The sequence below is a fragment of the Wolffia australiana genome, chromosome 11 (assembly GCF_029677425.1).
Source record: "Wolffia australiana isolate 7733 chromosome 11, ASM2967742v1".
NCBI lineage: Eukaryota > Viridiplantae > Streptophyta > Magnoliopsida > Alismatales > Araceae > Wolffia > Wolffia australiana.
In genome coordinates this window covers 10,790,635-10,804,573 of record NC_135845.1, presented here as the reverse complement: position 1 = coordinate 10,804,573, position 13,939 = coordinate 10,790,635, and the positions used below count along the sequence as shown (strand labels likewise).

Sequence of the window (13,939 nt, the reverse complement as noted above, 5' to 3'; positions counted from 1 at the left end):
AGAGAGACAGAGATGGAAAGAGAGAGTTCGACAGAGAGAGAGAGACAGAGATGGAAAGAGAGAGTTCGACAGAGAGAGAGAGACAGAGATGGAAAGAGAGAGTTCGACAGAGAGAGAGAGAGAGACAGAGATGGAAAGAGAGAGTTCGACAGAGAGAGAGAGAGAGAGACAGAGATGGCAAGAGAGACTTCGACAGAGAGAGAGAGACAGAGGTGGAAAGAGAGAGTTCGACAGAGAGAGAGAGACATAGATGGAAAGAGAGAGAGCGATAGAGAGAGAAAGAGGGAGATAGATAGAGAGAGAAGGAGCTAAAAAGAGTAACAGAGAGAGAAAGAGCGAGATAGATAGAGAAAAAAGGAGATAAACTGAGTAACAGAGAGAGAAAGAGGGAGATTGGGAGAGAGCGACAGAGAGAATGAGGGAGATAGAAGGAGAGAGAATGACACAGAGGGAAAGAGGGAGATAGAGAGAGCGATAGAGAAATGAGGGAGAAAGATAGAAAACGGGAGGTAGAGAGAGGAGAGCGCCGCAGAGAGAGAGTAGCAGAGAGAGAAAGAGGGAGATAGAGAGAAAGAGAGAGAGCGACAGAGAGAGAAAAAGTTAGATGGAGTGTGGGACAACAGTGGAAAATGGAGGGTGAGCGTGGGACAAGACAGAGAGGGAGATAGAGTGTGTGGGACACGAGACAGAGGAAAATAGAGAGATAGAGTTGGACAAGAGAGAGAGGGAGATTGAGAGAGCAAGGAAGATAGAGAGAGAGTTGGACAAGAGAAAGGAGATTGAGAGAGCCAGGAAGATAGAGAGTTGGACAAGAGAGAGATTGAGAGAGCGAGGAAGAGAGTTGGACAAGAGAGAGAGAGAGATTGGAAGAGCGAGGAAGATAGAGAGTTGGAGAAGAGAGAGATTGAGAGAACGAGGAAGATAGAGAGTTGGACAAGAGAGAGAAAGAGAGAGATTGAGGGAGCTAGGAAGAGAGTTGGACAAGAGAGAGCGAGGAAGAAAGAGAGAGGGAGATAGAGAGAGAAACAGAAGGATTGGAACAGGAAGAGAGAGAGAGAAAGAGAGCGAAATAGATGTAGAGAGAGAAACAGCTAGAGAGCGGAACAGGACATATATTTATATATGTGTATATATATTTCAACAAGTTAACAATTTTAAAAGCTTGGCAACGGACAAAGCGTTGTTTTATAGAGAGAGACGCGTAGTGCGCACGTTGGATCTCACCAATTCTTTGTGTAGGGTGGGCCAGAGCTCGTATTAGAGCGTTGACTTTGATCTGGGAAAATAACTTGGATTTGGTGCCATTCCGTGGGCATGCCAGACGCATTGACCAAAGTTTTGCATGTGGAGCATGGCTTTTTATAATGAAAAATAAATCCATTCATTGAAAAAGAATTATTTAATTATAATTTTATAATTAAATATTGTTCCAATATTTAATTTGGATAAATTGATTGAAGAGAAAAACCTAATCCGGTACCCTCAGGCATTATTAGAAAAACTGGTTATCCTTTAAGCAATTAAATTATAGTTATCATGAATAATGACTTAAAGTATTAAAATAACAGGTCCTGAATGACCAAACGGAACAATAAAAGGCAGCATGATAGAGTTTCGCCCATTTCTCATTAGCTTTGCTTTATTCATTCTGGCACAAGTAGCTCATTTCCCATCAGCTCACAAATTATGTCGACATGACATGGAAGCATATTATCTCACTTATGATCTTTCTTTCTGACATGATATTTGAGTGAAATTATCTCGAGGATTAGATAATCTGATGTAAATTATAAAGTAACTTGTGTTGAATCTAGCATGCAGTAAATTCAAGTGAATATGTAATAATAATTTTGTGTGGTTTCATGACATGCACATATCACAGTTTTCTATTTAAATAAATATTCTCTAAAGGATCTTTCGCTTGTTCTCCACCAAGCACTTAAGTTTAAGGATAACTGTAGGTCGGTGGCTACATCTTTCCACCAAATAACAACTACTTTAACTTCTTATGTCCACCAAGATTAAGATACAGGAAGATAAGTTATCTTACTCATAGACTTCGAGAAATATCTAAGTTTTTAAAAATTGATATATTTTCTAGACACAACGCCAATAACAAACTGATCTTCAAAACACTATAAATAGTAAATAAATTCAAATCGATACACCGGTTTGTATGATTTACCTTAGATCCATTTAGGATTTTACAGTATTTTACCTCAAGAAGGAAACATACGCCTAATATGTTCTTCAAAGATATCTCTGAATATTAGTCTCTCAACTGTGTTTCAAATATATCCTCCCAATAAATATCTCATTGATTTATAGTTTGAACATGTTCACTGGCTTATTATTCCCATGATTTACATTTATAATATTAACCCAAGCAGAAAATGGGTGAAAATGAATGTAGAGAATTAAAAAGTTTTTTACATCATGAATTAGGGTATATTTTAGATAAATTAATCAGGTGCCAGTATTGATAAAAAACTTTTTTTGCCATTAAGATCATTCACAAATAACTGAAGTTCTGTTGTTGATGCATGGGAACACATAATTTTTCACCACCAAATATAAATTAAAGATAAAATTCTGAGCATTTTTTCAATTTGGTCATATCCTATGAATAAATTTGGAATCACTTAAAACACTTTTGAGAGGAACCTATCCCCAAGTTTCTCAATAGTTTTTTGTTATTCCTGGAAGAGATTTAATATTGTGCCTCAAACCCCATGTCAAGATTAAAAAATTTACTTGAGGTAAGTTATTCTCAACAAAAAAATGTAACACAAACTTTATTTGTAGAGAGTGTTAGATCATTTATTCTCCCACCTGGTGGCTTATTAGTTACTCAATATACCAAGAATAACTCACAACTTTAAGAGAACTAGCCTTAGCGCTCACTGGTTAAGATAACTCACATCTATACCAAAATGGCACTAGTTAAAGATTTAACCTTACAAATAGTCACTTTTAACCAGGTATTCATCTGATCACCTCCATCAAATCGTGTGAAATCCTCCTATACTGATGATACCAGACCTAAATCTTGAACGTGCCCTAAACATTTGAATATTGAGGATGGAAATTAATTTATTCAATGTTTTATGGAAATTATTTATAAGCTCTTATTGTATTTCATTTTCATAATATTTTGAGAAAACCCATAGGAAAAGAGAATTCCCTGAATGATCATCTTTGGACGCGCCTCCATCGTCACCTGAGACATCCCGCATCATGACTCGTCATCAACACCAACTGTAGAACTGTCCTGATGGTGACTACGTCAACACACCGGCATCGGATGCACCCCACTTACGCAGGAGATGTTCCGCGTCATGACACGTCGTCAACGCCAACTGCAGAACTGTCCTGATGGCAACCACGTCAACACAACGGCATCAGACGCACCTCCACTTACACACGAGATGTCCCGCATCATGACACGTCATCAACACCAACTGTAGAGCCACCCTGTGACGTGACAAGTTGACACGTCACCTACGTCGACTTGACAGTTATTTTTTTATGTTATTTTTGCTTTCCTCCAAGGCCTATACATAGGCCAATGTAGTAAGAAACACTTGGTGAATTTTCTTTTGAATTGAAGTCTTCTTCTTCAAAAAGAAAGTTTGCCTTAGTGATCCCCTCCCGAGCCGTCGCCGCTGCCGCCGCCTCTTGCAGCCACCACCGCCGTCGTCGAAGAAGGACCACCCTTGTACCCTCCGTGCGTGATCCTATGCCTATCCAACTCTGGTTGAAGGTGCCCTCGCCTGCTGCGCAGGTTGCCCACCCGTAGAATTCACTCTTTTATCAATAATTTCTCTTTACTAATTCATTAAAATGAATTAGTAAGTAGATGAAGAGGTTTACTTAAATAGATGATGTAAGATTGTACATACTACCGTATGGTGTAACCAAAGAGATATTTAAAATTTATATGTTCAAACATACTTTTAAATTCAAAGTCAAGGGCCACAACTTTACAACCACATTGTCTGAGTTAATATATTTGAAATAAAGAAAAAAGGCAGATAATATTTAAATATGTATTGATATATTAATATATTAAATATATTTTTATGTATTTTTACATTTTCATTTATTTGTATGGAAGTCGGCAGATATTCTTAAATTATAAGCGCTTCATGAAAGGATTCATATTAAGTATAAGTGGAGGGGTAAATCCATTTTAGGTGCCCATCTTACCCAGATGTGACTCCCCCCTTTTTTCTCACCTTCTTAGAATCTCACTTCCTCAAGTGTGAATAAATGGTGAGAAGATCTACCAGATCTTCAAGGAGGATTTTACAAGTTAAAGGGAAGATCCATCATTGCATCAATTGTGTGGATACATCTAGAGGCCGGAAACATAAATTGCTTGGAGAGACTCTTCCAGAGCGTAGATTGAGATCAGAATTTGTTCCATTTAAGGTGATGTGATCATATTAGATTTTATGACTTAAATATGATTCAATTTCAATGCTTTCCCTGTGTATATCTTCTTTAGATGATCAATCAAGTCAATAGAACCCAATAGTGGTATTGGAGCCAGGTTTAAACCAATAATGATAAAAGGTGCTCATACAATCCAAGCACTCCTGCACTGAGAAAACACCAACGTCCATGTAGATTGGTTCAAACCCCAAGACAGACACCTCTGTTGCATGATGGCGGCCATGGATCAGCTCAGAATCAATCATCTAAGGGCAGGTCTTCAACCAGATTGGGTTGACTGAGATGATTATATAACCATGTTGATTAGATGATTCAGTTTTAAACAGGGTTAAACAGGGTTAAACAGGGTTAAAATACACCTCCAAAGTTGGGCCCCTTTAGGGGAAAATAGCTCCCCAGAAATATATTAAAAAAAAAAAACATGAGCATGTCATTTTTCACAATTAATCGCATTAACCTCTGAGCGATCAACAAAAGAGGAGGGTATCGCTATGCACTCCCAGCGATTAACAAGTGGGGACGGATTAACTATTGCAAAGAAAGATTTTACAATAGATTTATAAGGGTGTGTAGCAAGAAGGAAAATGAATACATAGGAATAGGGCTGAGAAAGGTGTTGATTGACTTGATGTTGCAGAGAAAGTGCATGACATTAAATTTAAATAGAAATCAATTCAGAAGGGCCTATTCGACTATCCAAAATTATGGTTACTAGGAACGATTACTAAATTCTATTGGGACTTCAAGATGGAAGAATTGCTTTCCTGGTAAGATATATGCCTACATGCACTTCATAGAACCCTACCCTCAAATTACAGATTTTGAAGTGCTCACATATGGCTTTCTACTCTTACTAGAGCAGTACGCTTACAATATTGAGTCTAAGTACGTCAAATTTACTATCGGTTATATCATGAAATTACCTAATATTGATTAAATATGTACTTTAGGGAAGGCTATTCCATTGTATGAAACTTTAGGTAATGTTCTATTTTAATTTGATCTATTTTAATGATGAACAACATGTGAGGTTATACGGCAAAAAATATCAGAATGCAGTGATCAAAGGTATCTTCATAAATATACCCTATGAATTTGATAAAACCAAACCTCTTAAATCAGACTTTTTTCCTATTACTACTATATATGATAATTTGATTGGAGATATTATCAAAGTTATGTATTCTGATATTAGAAATGCTAGTCTACCTGATGTTAAATCACTTAAGTATAAAAAGTGTCGTATATCATATAAGATAAACGCACTTAAAGCCGAATATAAACATAAATGTAGTCCTTTCATTGTTGCCAATATAGAGACTGTAATGTTGGATGACCTTCATGTCCCTTATGCAGCGGGTTACTTAGTCGTGAATCCTGGTGATGATCTGACTTCCATCCCTTGCTATTCGATTAATACATTCTTTAGTGAGGATCACATATTTTTTTATCGCAAGCTTGAAGAAAGGAGTGAGAAAATGTTATCTGATTTTATCCTTAATTTGGAACAATATGTGAAATCAAATAGGGAATTTCACACTTTTTATTTTCACAATTTTTTAAGATTTGATGGCATTTTTATTATGAATTATGATACGGATCGTGGTGATAAGTATAAAATCAAAACCTTGGTGAGGAATCATAAACTGTACGAGTTGAAAGTCTATGTTGGCAATAATTTATTAATCCATTTTAGAGATACTTACACATTGCTTACTAGCACTCTTGACTCGTTGTCTAAAACTTTATGCCCTGAATTAGGCTATAAAGGTTCTATCCCATATTCTTCTTTGAGTGTCGATAATATTAAGGATCATAGAGAGGCTATAGTTAACAATCTTCGTCAGGAATTTCTTATCTTAGGAGGTGTGATGAAAAATGCTCAAGATATTTATTGGTCTAATAATGAGATTGATATCGAGGATGTGATGACAGTCTCAGCCCTTTCCGTTAAAATCTTTCATAAGAAATATTGTGATGATAAAATCTTTCATATCAATATACCTACTAAAAACAAAGACACCTTTATTAGATGAGGCTATTATGGAGGGCATGTCGATGTATATAAGCCATATGGTGAAAATATTTACTATTATGATGTGAAATCTCTCTATCCTTATATTATGAAATCTATCCGATGCCTTCAGGGATCGTTGTCTGGCATAATAATTTGGAAGAGTCTGATTTGGAGAACTTATTTGGATTTGTTGAAGCCTATGCTGTATGTCCAAGTACTATAGAACATCCGTTCATGCCATATAAGGACAAGTTTGGTACTTTAATCTTTCCTACAGGTAGATTCATTGGAGTCTTTTATAGCGAAGAGTTGAAGTTCGCATGTAATTTAGGTTACGATATAATTCCTCTTAGGGGCTATTTGTTTGAGAAAAAACCTAGTCCTTTCGAAGGTATCGTCTCAGACCTATATAAAAGCAGACTCGGTGCTAAGAAAAGAGGTGATGCACCAATGACATATATTTATAAAATACTAATGAACTCGCTCTATGGTAGACTTAAATCCTGAAAGTACTGTAATGGAGATGTGCAATAAAAAATAATACGAGGAATTGATGATAAAAGATACATTCAATCTACAGAGAAGCTTACTGATCATTACTATATTGTTAACTCCATTACCAATTGTTACTCTATAGATGACAATGACTGGAAAGCTCCTAAGATGTTGACCGTTCACTTCGTTGCTGCTATCACAGCTCGTGCTCGTATTCATATGTATCCACACATATCTAGATCAGACTGTTATTATACTGATACTGACTCCATAGTTCTATGAAATCCTCTTTCTGACGATTTAGTCTCTTCCACCAAATTGGTTAAGTTTAAACTAGAAAAGCATATCAAGAAAGGTATCTTCTTAGCACCTAAAAGCTGCATGTTGAAAATAGAAGATGAGGGAACTATTCTTAAACACAAGGGGCCTGCTAAAGATTTAATCACAGCGGACTGGGCTAAAAAGCAATATGCAGATCCATCTATAACGAAGCATATATCCGCTGAAGTTAATTTCCAAATAGATTGGAAAAAACTATGGATTGGAAAGATAAATATAAACATAAGACTAGGACTACCACAGAATTCGAAAAGAGATAATGTCTATGATGCAAATGAGGACTGGGTAGGCACACGCTCTAGAAATGTTGTTGACTTAGGAACTCAAGATGCTGATACTATTCTTAAATATGAGCTATTGACTAAGAAGAAGCCCTGATAAATCTAGCCTTTAACTTAATCCGACAAATGCTTTCAAGTGATATAAATAAAATCCGACGAATGCTCAAAATAGACTGTAATGAACAGCCCCACTCAGACTGAATCCGAAAGATCGACAAGGTGGACTAGCCCCTTTCATCACTCTGATTTCCTTCTCTTTGCTAAATTGAGCGATGCCCCCCAAGGGTAGCATGAACGGAGCTAAGGAGTTGCTTGGAAGTGGGGGTTGTGCCTTTAAGAGGGTTGCGTCTTCCTCTTGTGGGAGAGACTCTCCCTTGAGGTCCTGTCACACCATCAACCTAAACCCTCTTCTGAAGCCTAGGTTGAGCCCCATAGGGTAACCTCCTATGGGAGAGACTAGGCTAGTAGCACACCATCAACCTAAACCCTCTTCTGAAGCGCATTCATGTAGTTCAAGAGTGAATAAGGAAGTGCAAGACTAGCTGACAGCTATCTGATGAGTTCATCCCTCTCTATAGCCATGCTCTTGTCACGAGCTGGATCTGAACCAGCGTGCCCTAGCATCTGGCTTTCAACCTACCGATCGTGACTTTTGTTAACCCACTTCGCCTAAATCCTCAACGAAAGACTAATGAGGGTAGGCTACATCCGGGGTGGCATGACCACAAGCTCCTCCTTCTACCTTTTTCTTCTATGAATCAATTGAATAAAAAAAATGAGAGTGGAGAATACATCTATGATTTAAATAGACCAAGATCCCATTTATTGGTGAACATAATCTGCCATAATGATGGCGAGGACGCCAACACTTCAGCGTCAAACACGTCACCGCGATCAACGAAAGTCAACCCACCACAGTCAACAGGAGTCAACACAGGAGTCAACACGCCGCAACCGTCGACCACCACGTCTCCACCCGTGCACGTCCCCACGCGCATCATGACACGACGCCAAACGCAGATCCAAAACTGCCCTTTGGCGTGACACGGCGCACGTCTTTGTTTTCTCGTCATTTTCTCTTTCCTCCAAGGCCTATATAAAGGCCATTGTTTTCAAGAAACTCTTAGGCAGTCATAATTCAAGAATTCAGTTTTTGTTTAATTCCAGCCTCCCCTCTCCTCCACCTTCAAATCCCAGCCGCCGTCATCGCCGCCGCTGCCGTCACGGCCGCGGCCTTGCGACGTCAGCCTCCCCTCTTCTCTCTCTTTCTCTCACCCTCTCCCTCTCTCGCCCAAGGCTGCAAGGGTTGCCCCGCCAAGGAGACACTCAGGCCGCCCGCGCGCCGCGCCTGCGTCGCGCGCCGCCCGCGACGTCCGCGCGCGCCCGCGCCGTCGCGCGCCGCCCGCGCCGTCACGCGCGCCCCGCTGCGCCCGTGCGCTTCGCCCGCGCTGCGCCCGCGCGCCGCCACGACGCGCCAGCGCGCTGCCCACGCACTGCCCACGCAGGCTCGCGCACATCCGCGCGCCGCCCGCGCATGCCCGCGCACGTCCGCACGCCCTTGCACGCAGCCCGTGCGCCATCCGTGCGCCTCCCGCCCGCCATTCGCACTTCGAGCCATCTGAGCGCCGTCCGCGCTTCGAGCCGCATGCGCTTCGCGCGCGCGGGTGTTCGCCCATGCTTGACGCTTTGCCCACGACAACCGCACTCAGCCAGGGCCGTTCAATGCCCGGAACGTCCAGCCACATCGTCATTCAGTGGGCCGTTCAACGCTCGGATTCGCCCAGCTTCATCACGATCAGAATTGCCCACAACCTCTTCACGCACTACGGTGCCGAGGTACGCCTGAACTCTTTGGTGTCGAAGTGTTCTCCGTCTAGTGCTTTCTCGGGAAGTTTCACCGCCGTCGGAATCTGAATTGGTTTGGATTCTCCGCTTCTTCTACCTCCCTCTCGAGTGTTTCCTCGCGACGCGAATCCGACTTATTGATTTCGGTGCTTAGGCATCGTCGCGGTGGGGGAAGACAGTACTCCTGCCCTCGATAAGGGTCGGAGCTGCACCACCAGATTTTTCATCGGTTTTAAAGTCCGAAGCCGACCGTGAATTTCTGGATTGTTTTATCCCTCACACCCATCCTACCCTTAGTCCTGTCGTCCCGCCCTTCCTCGCCTACCCGTAGTCGTCCTACGTCACATAATATCTTCAAATACACACGTACACATGATAAGCAGACACACCCAAATCATAGACCCATTTTCATTACAAATTAATGATATTTTTGGGCCTTTCCCACTATAGGTGCCCCTCCATATTAATAAATAACATACCACGCCACGGCCTAAGAGTTCAACCTCCTCGTCTTCCAGCATGCACTTTAGCAGTCAATCCCCATGAGGAAGAACACAGTCTAATCTCAATATTTGATTTAACTTGGGGACAGTTTTCTGTAAACCCTAGAATAATCGTATTAAGGAATCTACACCAAAAAGCTGTTTAATCCAGATTTAGCTATTACGTCATATAAAAAAGATGTCCATTTCTTCTAAATACAAATCTGTTAATACAAAATAGAGTAGACCTATTCCCCTTGTTTCATTCATTTTAACAAATCCTAATATTCTGACTAATGTATCATTATTTACTTGCAATTGAAAAAAAGGTTAATTCTTTCATAGGTAGTTCATTATCGATTTCATTATCCAATATAGATAGCACTAAGTTACTTAAGAGGCACCGCATCTATAACTCCCTAGTATCTCTTTCTTTTAGTAATTGATAGGCCAAAAATAGGGCTGCATTTTATAACATTTTAAACCCTCGTCATTGTCAATTTTAGGTTATACAATAAAATTTATAAAAACCTACTTAAGATGTGTAGTGATAAGTACGAGTATCGTCCAAGGGAAGCTTGTAAGGAATCCAATTGATGTTCTTCTTGAATAATTTGAACCTAATAGGGGTTAATTTAATATTCACAGAGATAAAATTACCCTAATTAGAGGAGAAATTCGAAAAGGGGGGTAGAATAGATGAGAGGAGTAGAAGAAATAAGGGGCTCTAAATTGAATTAATTGATCTAATGGAAAGGATCAAGAATTCAATTAAAGAGATTAAGAAGAAAATTTAGATTTTTTTTTGGTTTGTTTGTAGGTTTGATAATTCAGGAATGACTACTCTACTTGATGATCAAATGCGAAGTTTAATTTCCTATAAAAATAACCCTTTTATTTGTTTTTTTTATAGTTTTCTTGTTATGCACTTGGAATAGATAGGTAAATCTCTCAATTTATCCTCTCAATCCTAGTCAGGGCTTGTACATGCCGCTCAAGCCAAGCCATTTAGAAGTTTGGACAAAAATCAGGATGAACGATTAAGAGATTCAACTAACAACATCCAAAATACACTAAAAATTCAAATACAAAGAATGAAAAAGTACCAAACAGGTTGATCCAAGCTGGAGCTCCTCTCTGTCTTGCAGCTGCAATAGAGAACCATCAAAAATGACCCCCTCACTCTCGTCTTCAATGGGGTCTGCTCTTTCTTTTTTGGGAGAGTATGCCAATATGATCTTAATGAGGTGCGGGGCTTTGCATCTGACATTCGTTGGGCTTCCCTCTGCGGGAGCCAGCGTCCCGGCCTTTTTGTGCCATAAACCCCTCCCGGCCGAAGACTAGTGATAGGTGGTCTCGCGGAGCTTTCGGAGAAGGGTAGCCTAGTGTGTAAGCACAGCAATGAACCGCGCCGAACCCTCAGACGACCCATCTAAGATTAGGGGGGAGTTTTCCTTAAATCGGAACCTTTGACTCTTCCACGGACTTATACATGTACCGAATGCTCATACGGGAAAGTAAACTCCTGGGTCTGGTTCCGCAATAACTCCGAGAAATCCTTTCTTTCTCGTCCACTTCAGGGGGTGCGGACACACCTGCGCGGATTACAGGTGACGGTTACAAGAATCATTTTACCCCTAATTAGTAATTAATTTTTATCCATCAATGTAGGCCTGATCTGAATGATCCAACTAAATAGATAGAAAGAGGGGATCAAGATGAGAAAATCCATAAAAAATCATCTCAATTGGACTTCAGGATCAAAAGTTATTAATAAATGAATTTAAACCAATTTTAACCGTTGGATTTAAATCCATTTATTTAAATATTTTCTTTTGAAACACGCCATGATGTGTCGTCTTCTCATTGGTGGGCACATTTTGAATTCCTTTTTTCGGGTTTGATCTCTGAGCGCCACGTATCCCCTAGCGAAGAATAAAAACAAAGAGGAAAAGATCAGAAAAAGCGGCTTGGTACATTGTGCAATGCATGTAAGGTGCATTCCTGTCACTGTGCAAACCAATCACAGAACGCCACATCACCGCCCGTGTGAGCGCATTGTACGCGCCACGCGGGCGGTGAACTTACCTCCCGGTGGTGCCCATCATCAAGCGATGTTGGATTCTAATCCGACGGCCGAATTGAGGCCACGTCGACCGCCCAAAAATTTCTCTAGCGATTTTGCATTAACGTCCTTCTTAAAAACAAGAAATTGCCGCATGACGCCACCCAAAAGTAATTGCGTATATGTGCCTTGCGCATTCTCTGTCCTCTGATGTTTCCTAAAATCACAAAAATACCATGCTCATTTTCACTTAAGTCCCTACCAAATTTACATAATGTGTCTATGCCACTACCGAGAGCTGTCATTAGGGATATAATTGCAACTCATAATTACAAAAAGCCCCTGGAAGAGTAAAAATTGGTTTAAAACTCATTTTCACCTTATAAGTATATCCTTTTCCTCTTGAAAAATTCATTTCTCGCTTAAATAAATCCCAAAAAAGCCTAAAAAATTCCAGAAAATTCTGGAAAATTCAGTAATTTATCCCCATAACAATTAACATCGAGATTAAATTTTAAACCTGCCATTTTCATTTAAAATAATTATTTCAAGCTCAAATAAATCCCTTACAATTCATAAAATTAACAAAAATTTAGGGAAAAATCAGAAATCATTTTAAAACATTGTTTTCATGTAAATATATGATAAAAAGTGTTTTTAATATTGTTAAATGCATAAATTGTGCTAAGTTGCTTGAAGTAAAGACTGAAATTAGGGTGTTATCAGTAATGCACGCTGTAATTGTGATTTTTGTTCTCTAGAAATTTCTTAAATTGATTCCACTTCACAGCATTATAAGGCTCATCAGAATCAGTCACTTGGTTACCGCACACAGAATCAACATCGTTCTTGTAACAGTTAATAAATTTTGATACTACTATACTCCATTTCTTTTTATCTTTATCTGGTGAAATGGTATTAAAGAAATGTTTAAGATAATCAGATGTCAATGTATAGACTCATTAGTTATGTTTTTTCCTTCTTCTGGAATAATAAGATTTTAATTAATAAAATGATTAATGATTTTAATTTGATGACCCATATTAATAAAGAACTTGGTATAGATATAAGGTACTACTTTTACGTAAGGTGTTGTAATAAAATCATCGTGTACGGTATAGATATCAACGTGCTGATTCAATAATGATTGTACCACTTTCATGGCTATGTATGCATCCTTTTGATGAATGAAGTTTGCGAATATTGCTGATAGTGTTTTTTGCTTATCCCGTATCGTGGTTGGTATACTTAAAGTAGCTTTTCGTCTCTTTTTTGTACTCCGCTCATAAACACTTATACTTTCTTTTTTGAAAGCCATATAATCCTGTTTTGTAGTGAAAAAAGGTATACTATAGAAAAGAGCTCTATCCTTTGCAGAACAAAACCAACTAACTATTTTAATCAATTTCATTAAATTGACTATGTCTTGATATTTACGGATCCAAAATTCATCACTAAGTTTAGCAAGGTTACAGGTATTCTTTCTACTTAGTAATTGCCCATATGTTATCCTAATATCTTTTTCTACGCCGATCAATGTCTCCCCGTGGATCAATGGCATAAAAATTAGCTTAATGAGCTTTCTATCTAACTTAGATTCAATGATGTCTTTCTTTTCCTTATCATTTTTTTGATGATGAATAAATTCCATTAAATCCTGGTGCAAATAGGTACATCTTGTATTTTACCATCAGGGTGAGGAATAAGATTAGTTCTCATAGCCATTTCTTTGTAATAAGTAACTCATGATCTGATAGGCACTTGCAGAGGCATCTTCCGTTATTGGTATTTTATTATATTCTTGAAATACATCGTCACACAGGATGTTGGCTATGAACTGAAATGGATCGCTAGCACCCTTCACAAATTTTATTAAATTCTCATCAGAAGCATAGATCAAACTCTGATTTTCCTTATACCATTGAAGAGCATCATCATAAAGATAGACTTTCTTATA

The 13,939-nt window shown here is 39.0% G+C and overlaps 1 protein-coding gene across 1 annotated transcript; it reads right to left on the bottom strand.

Annotated features, from left to right (window-relative positions):
• Positions 1-10,054: 10,054 nt before the first annotated feature.
• LOC144709075 (uncharacterized) lies at positions 10,055-11,547 on the bottom strand. Its single transcript, XM_078582479.1, is given in 3 exon segments — positions 10,055-10,063; positions 11,101-11,349; positions 11,416-11,547. Coding segments are annotated over 3 exon segments (390 nt in total).
• Positions 11,548-13,939: the final 2,392 nt, after the last annotated feature.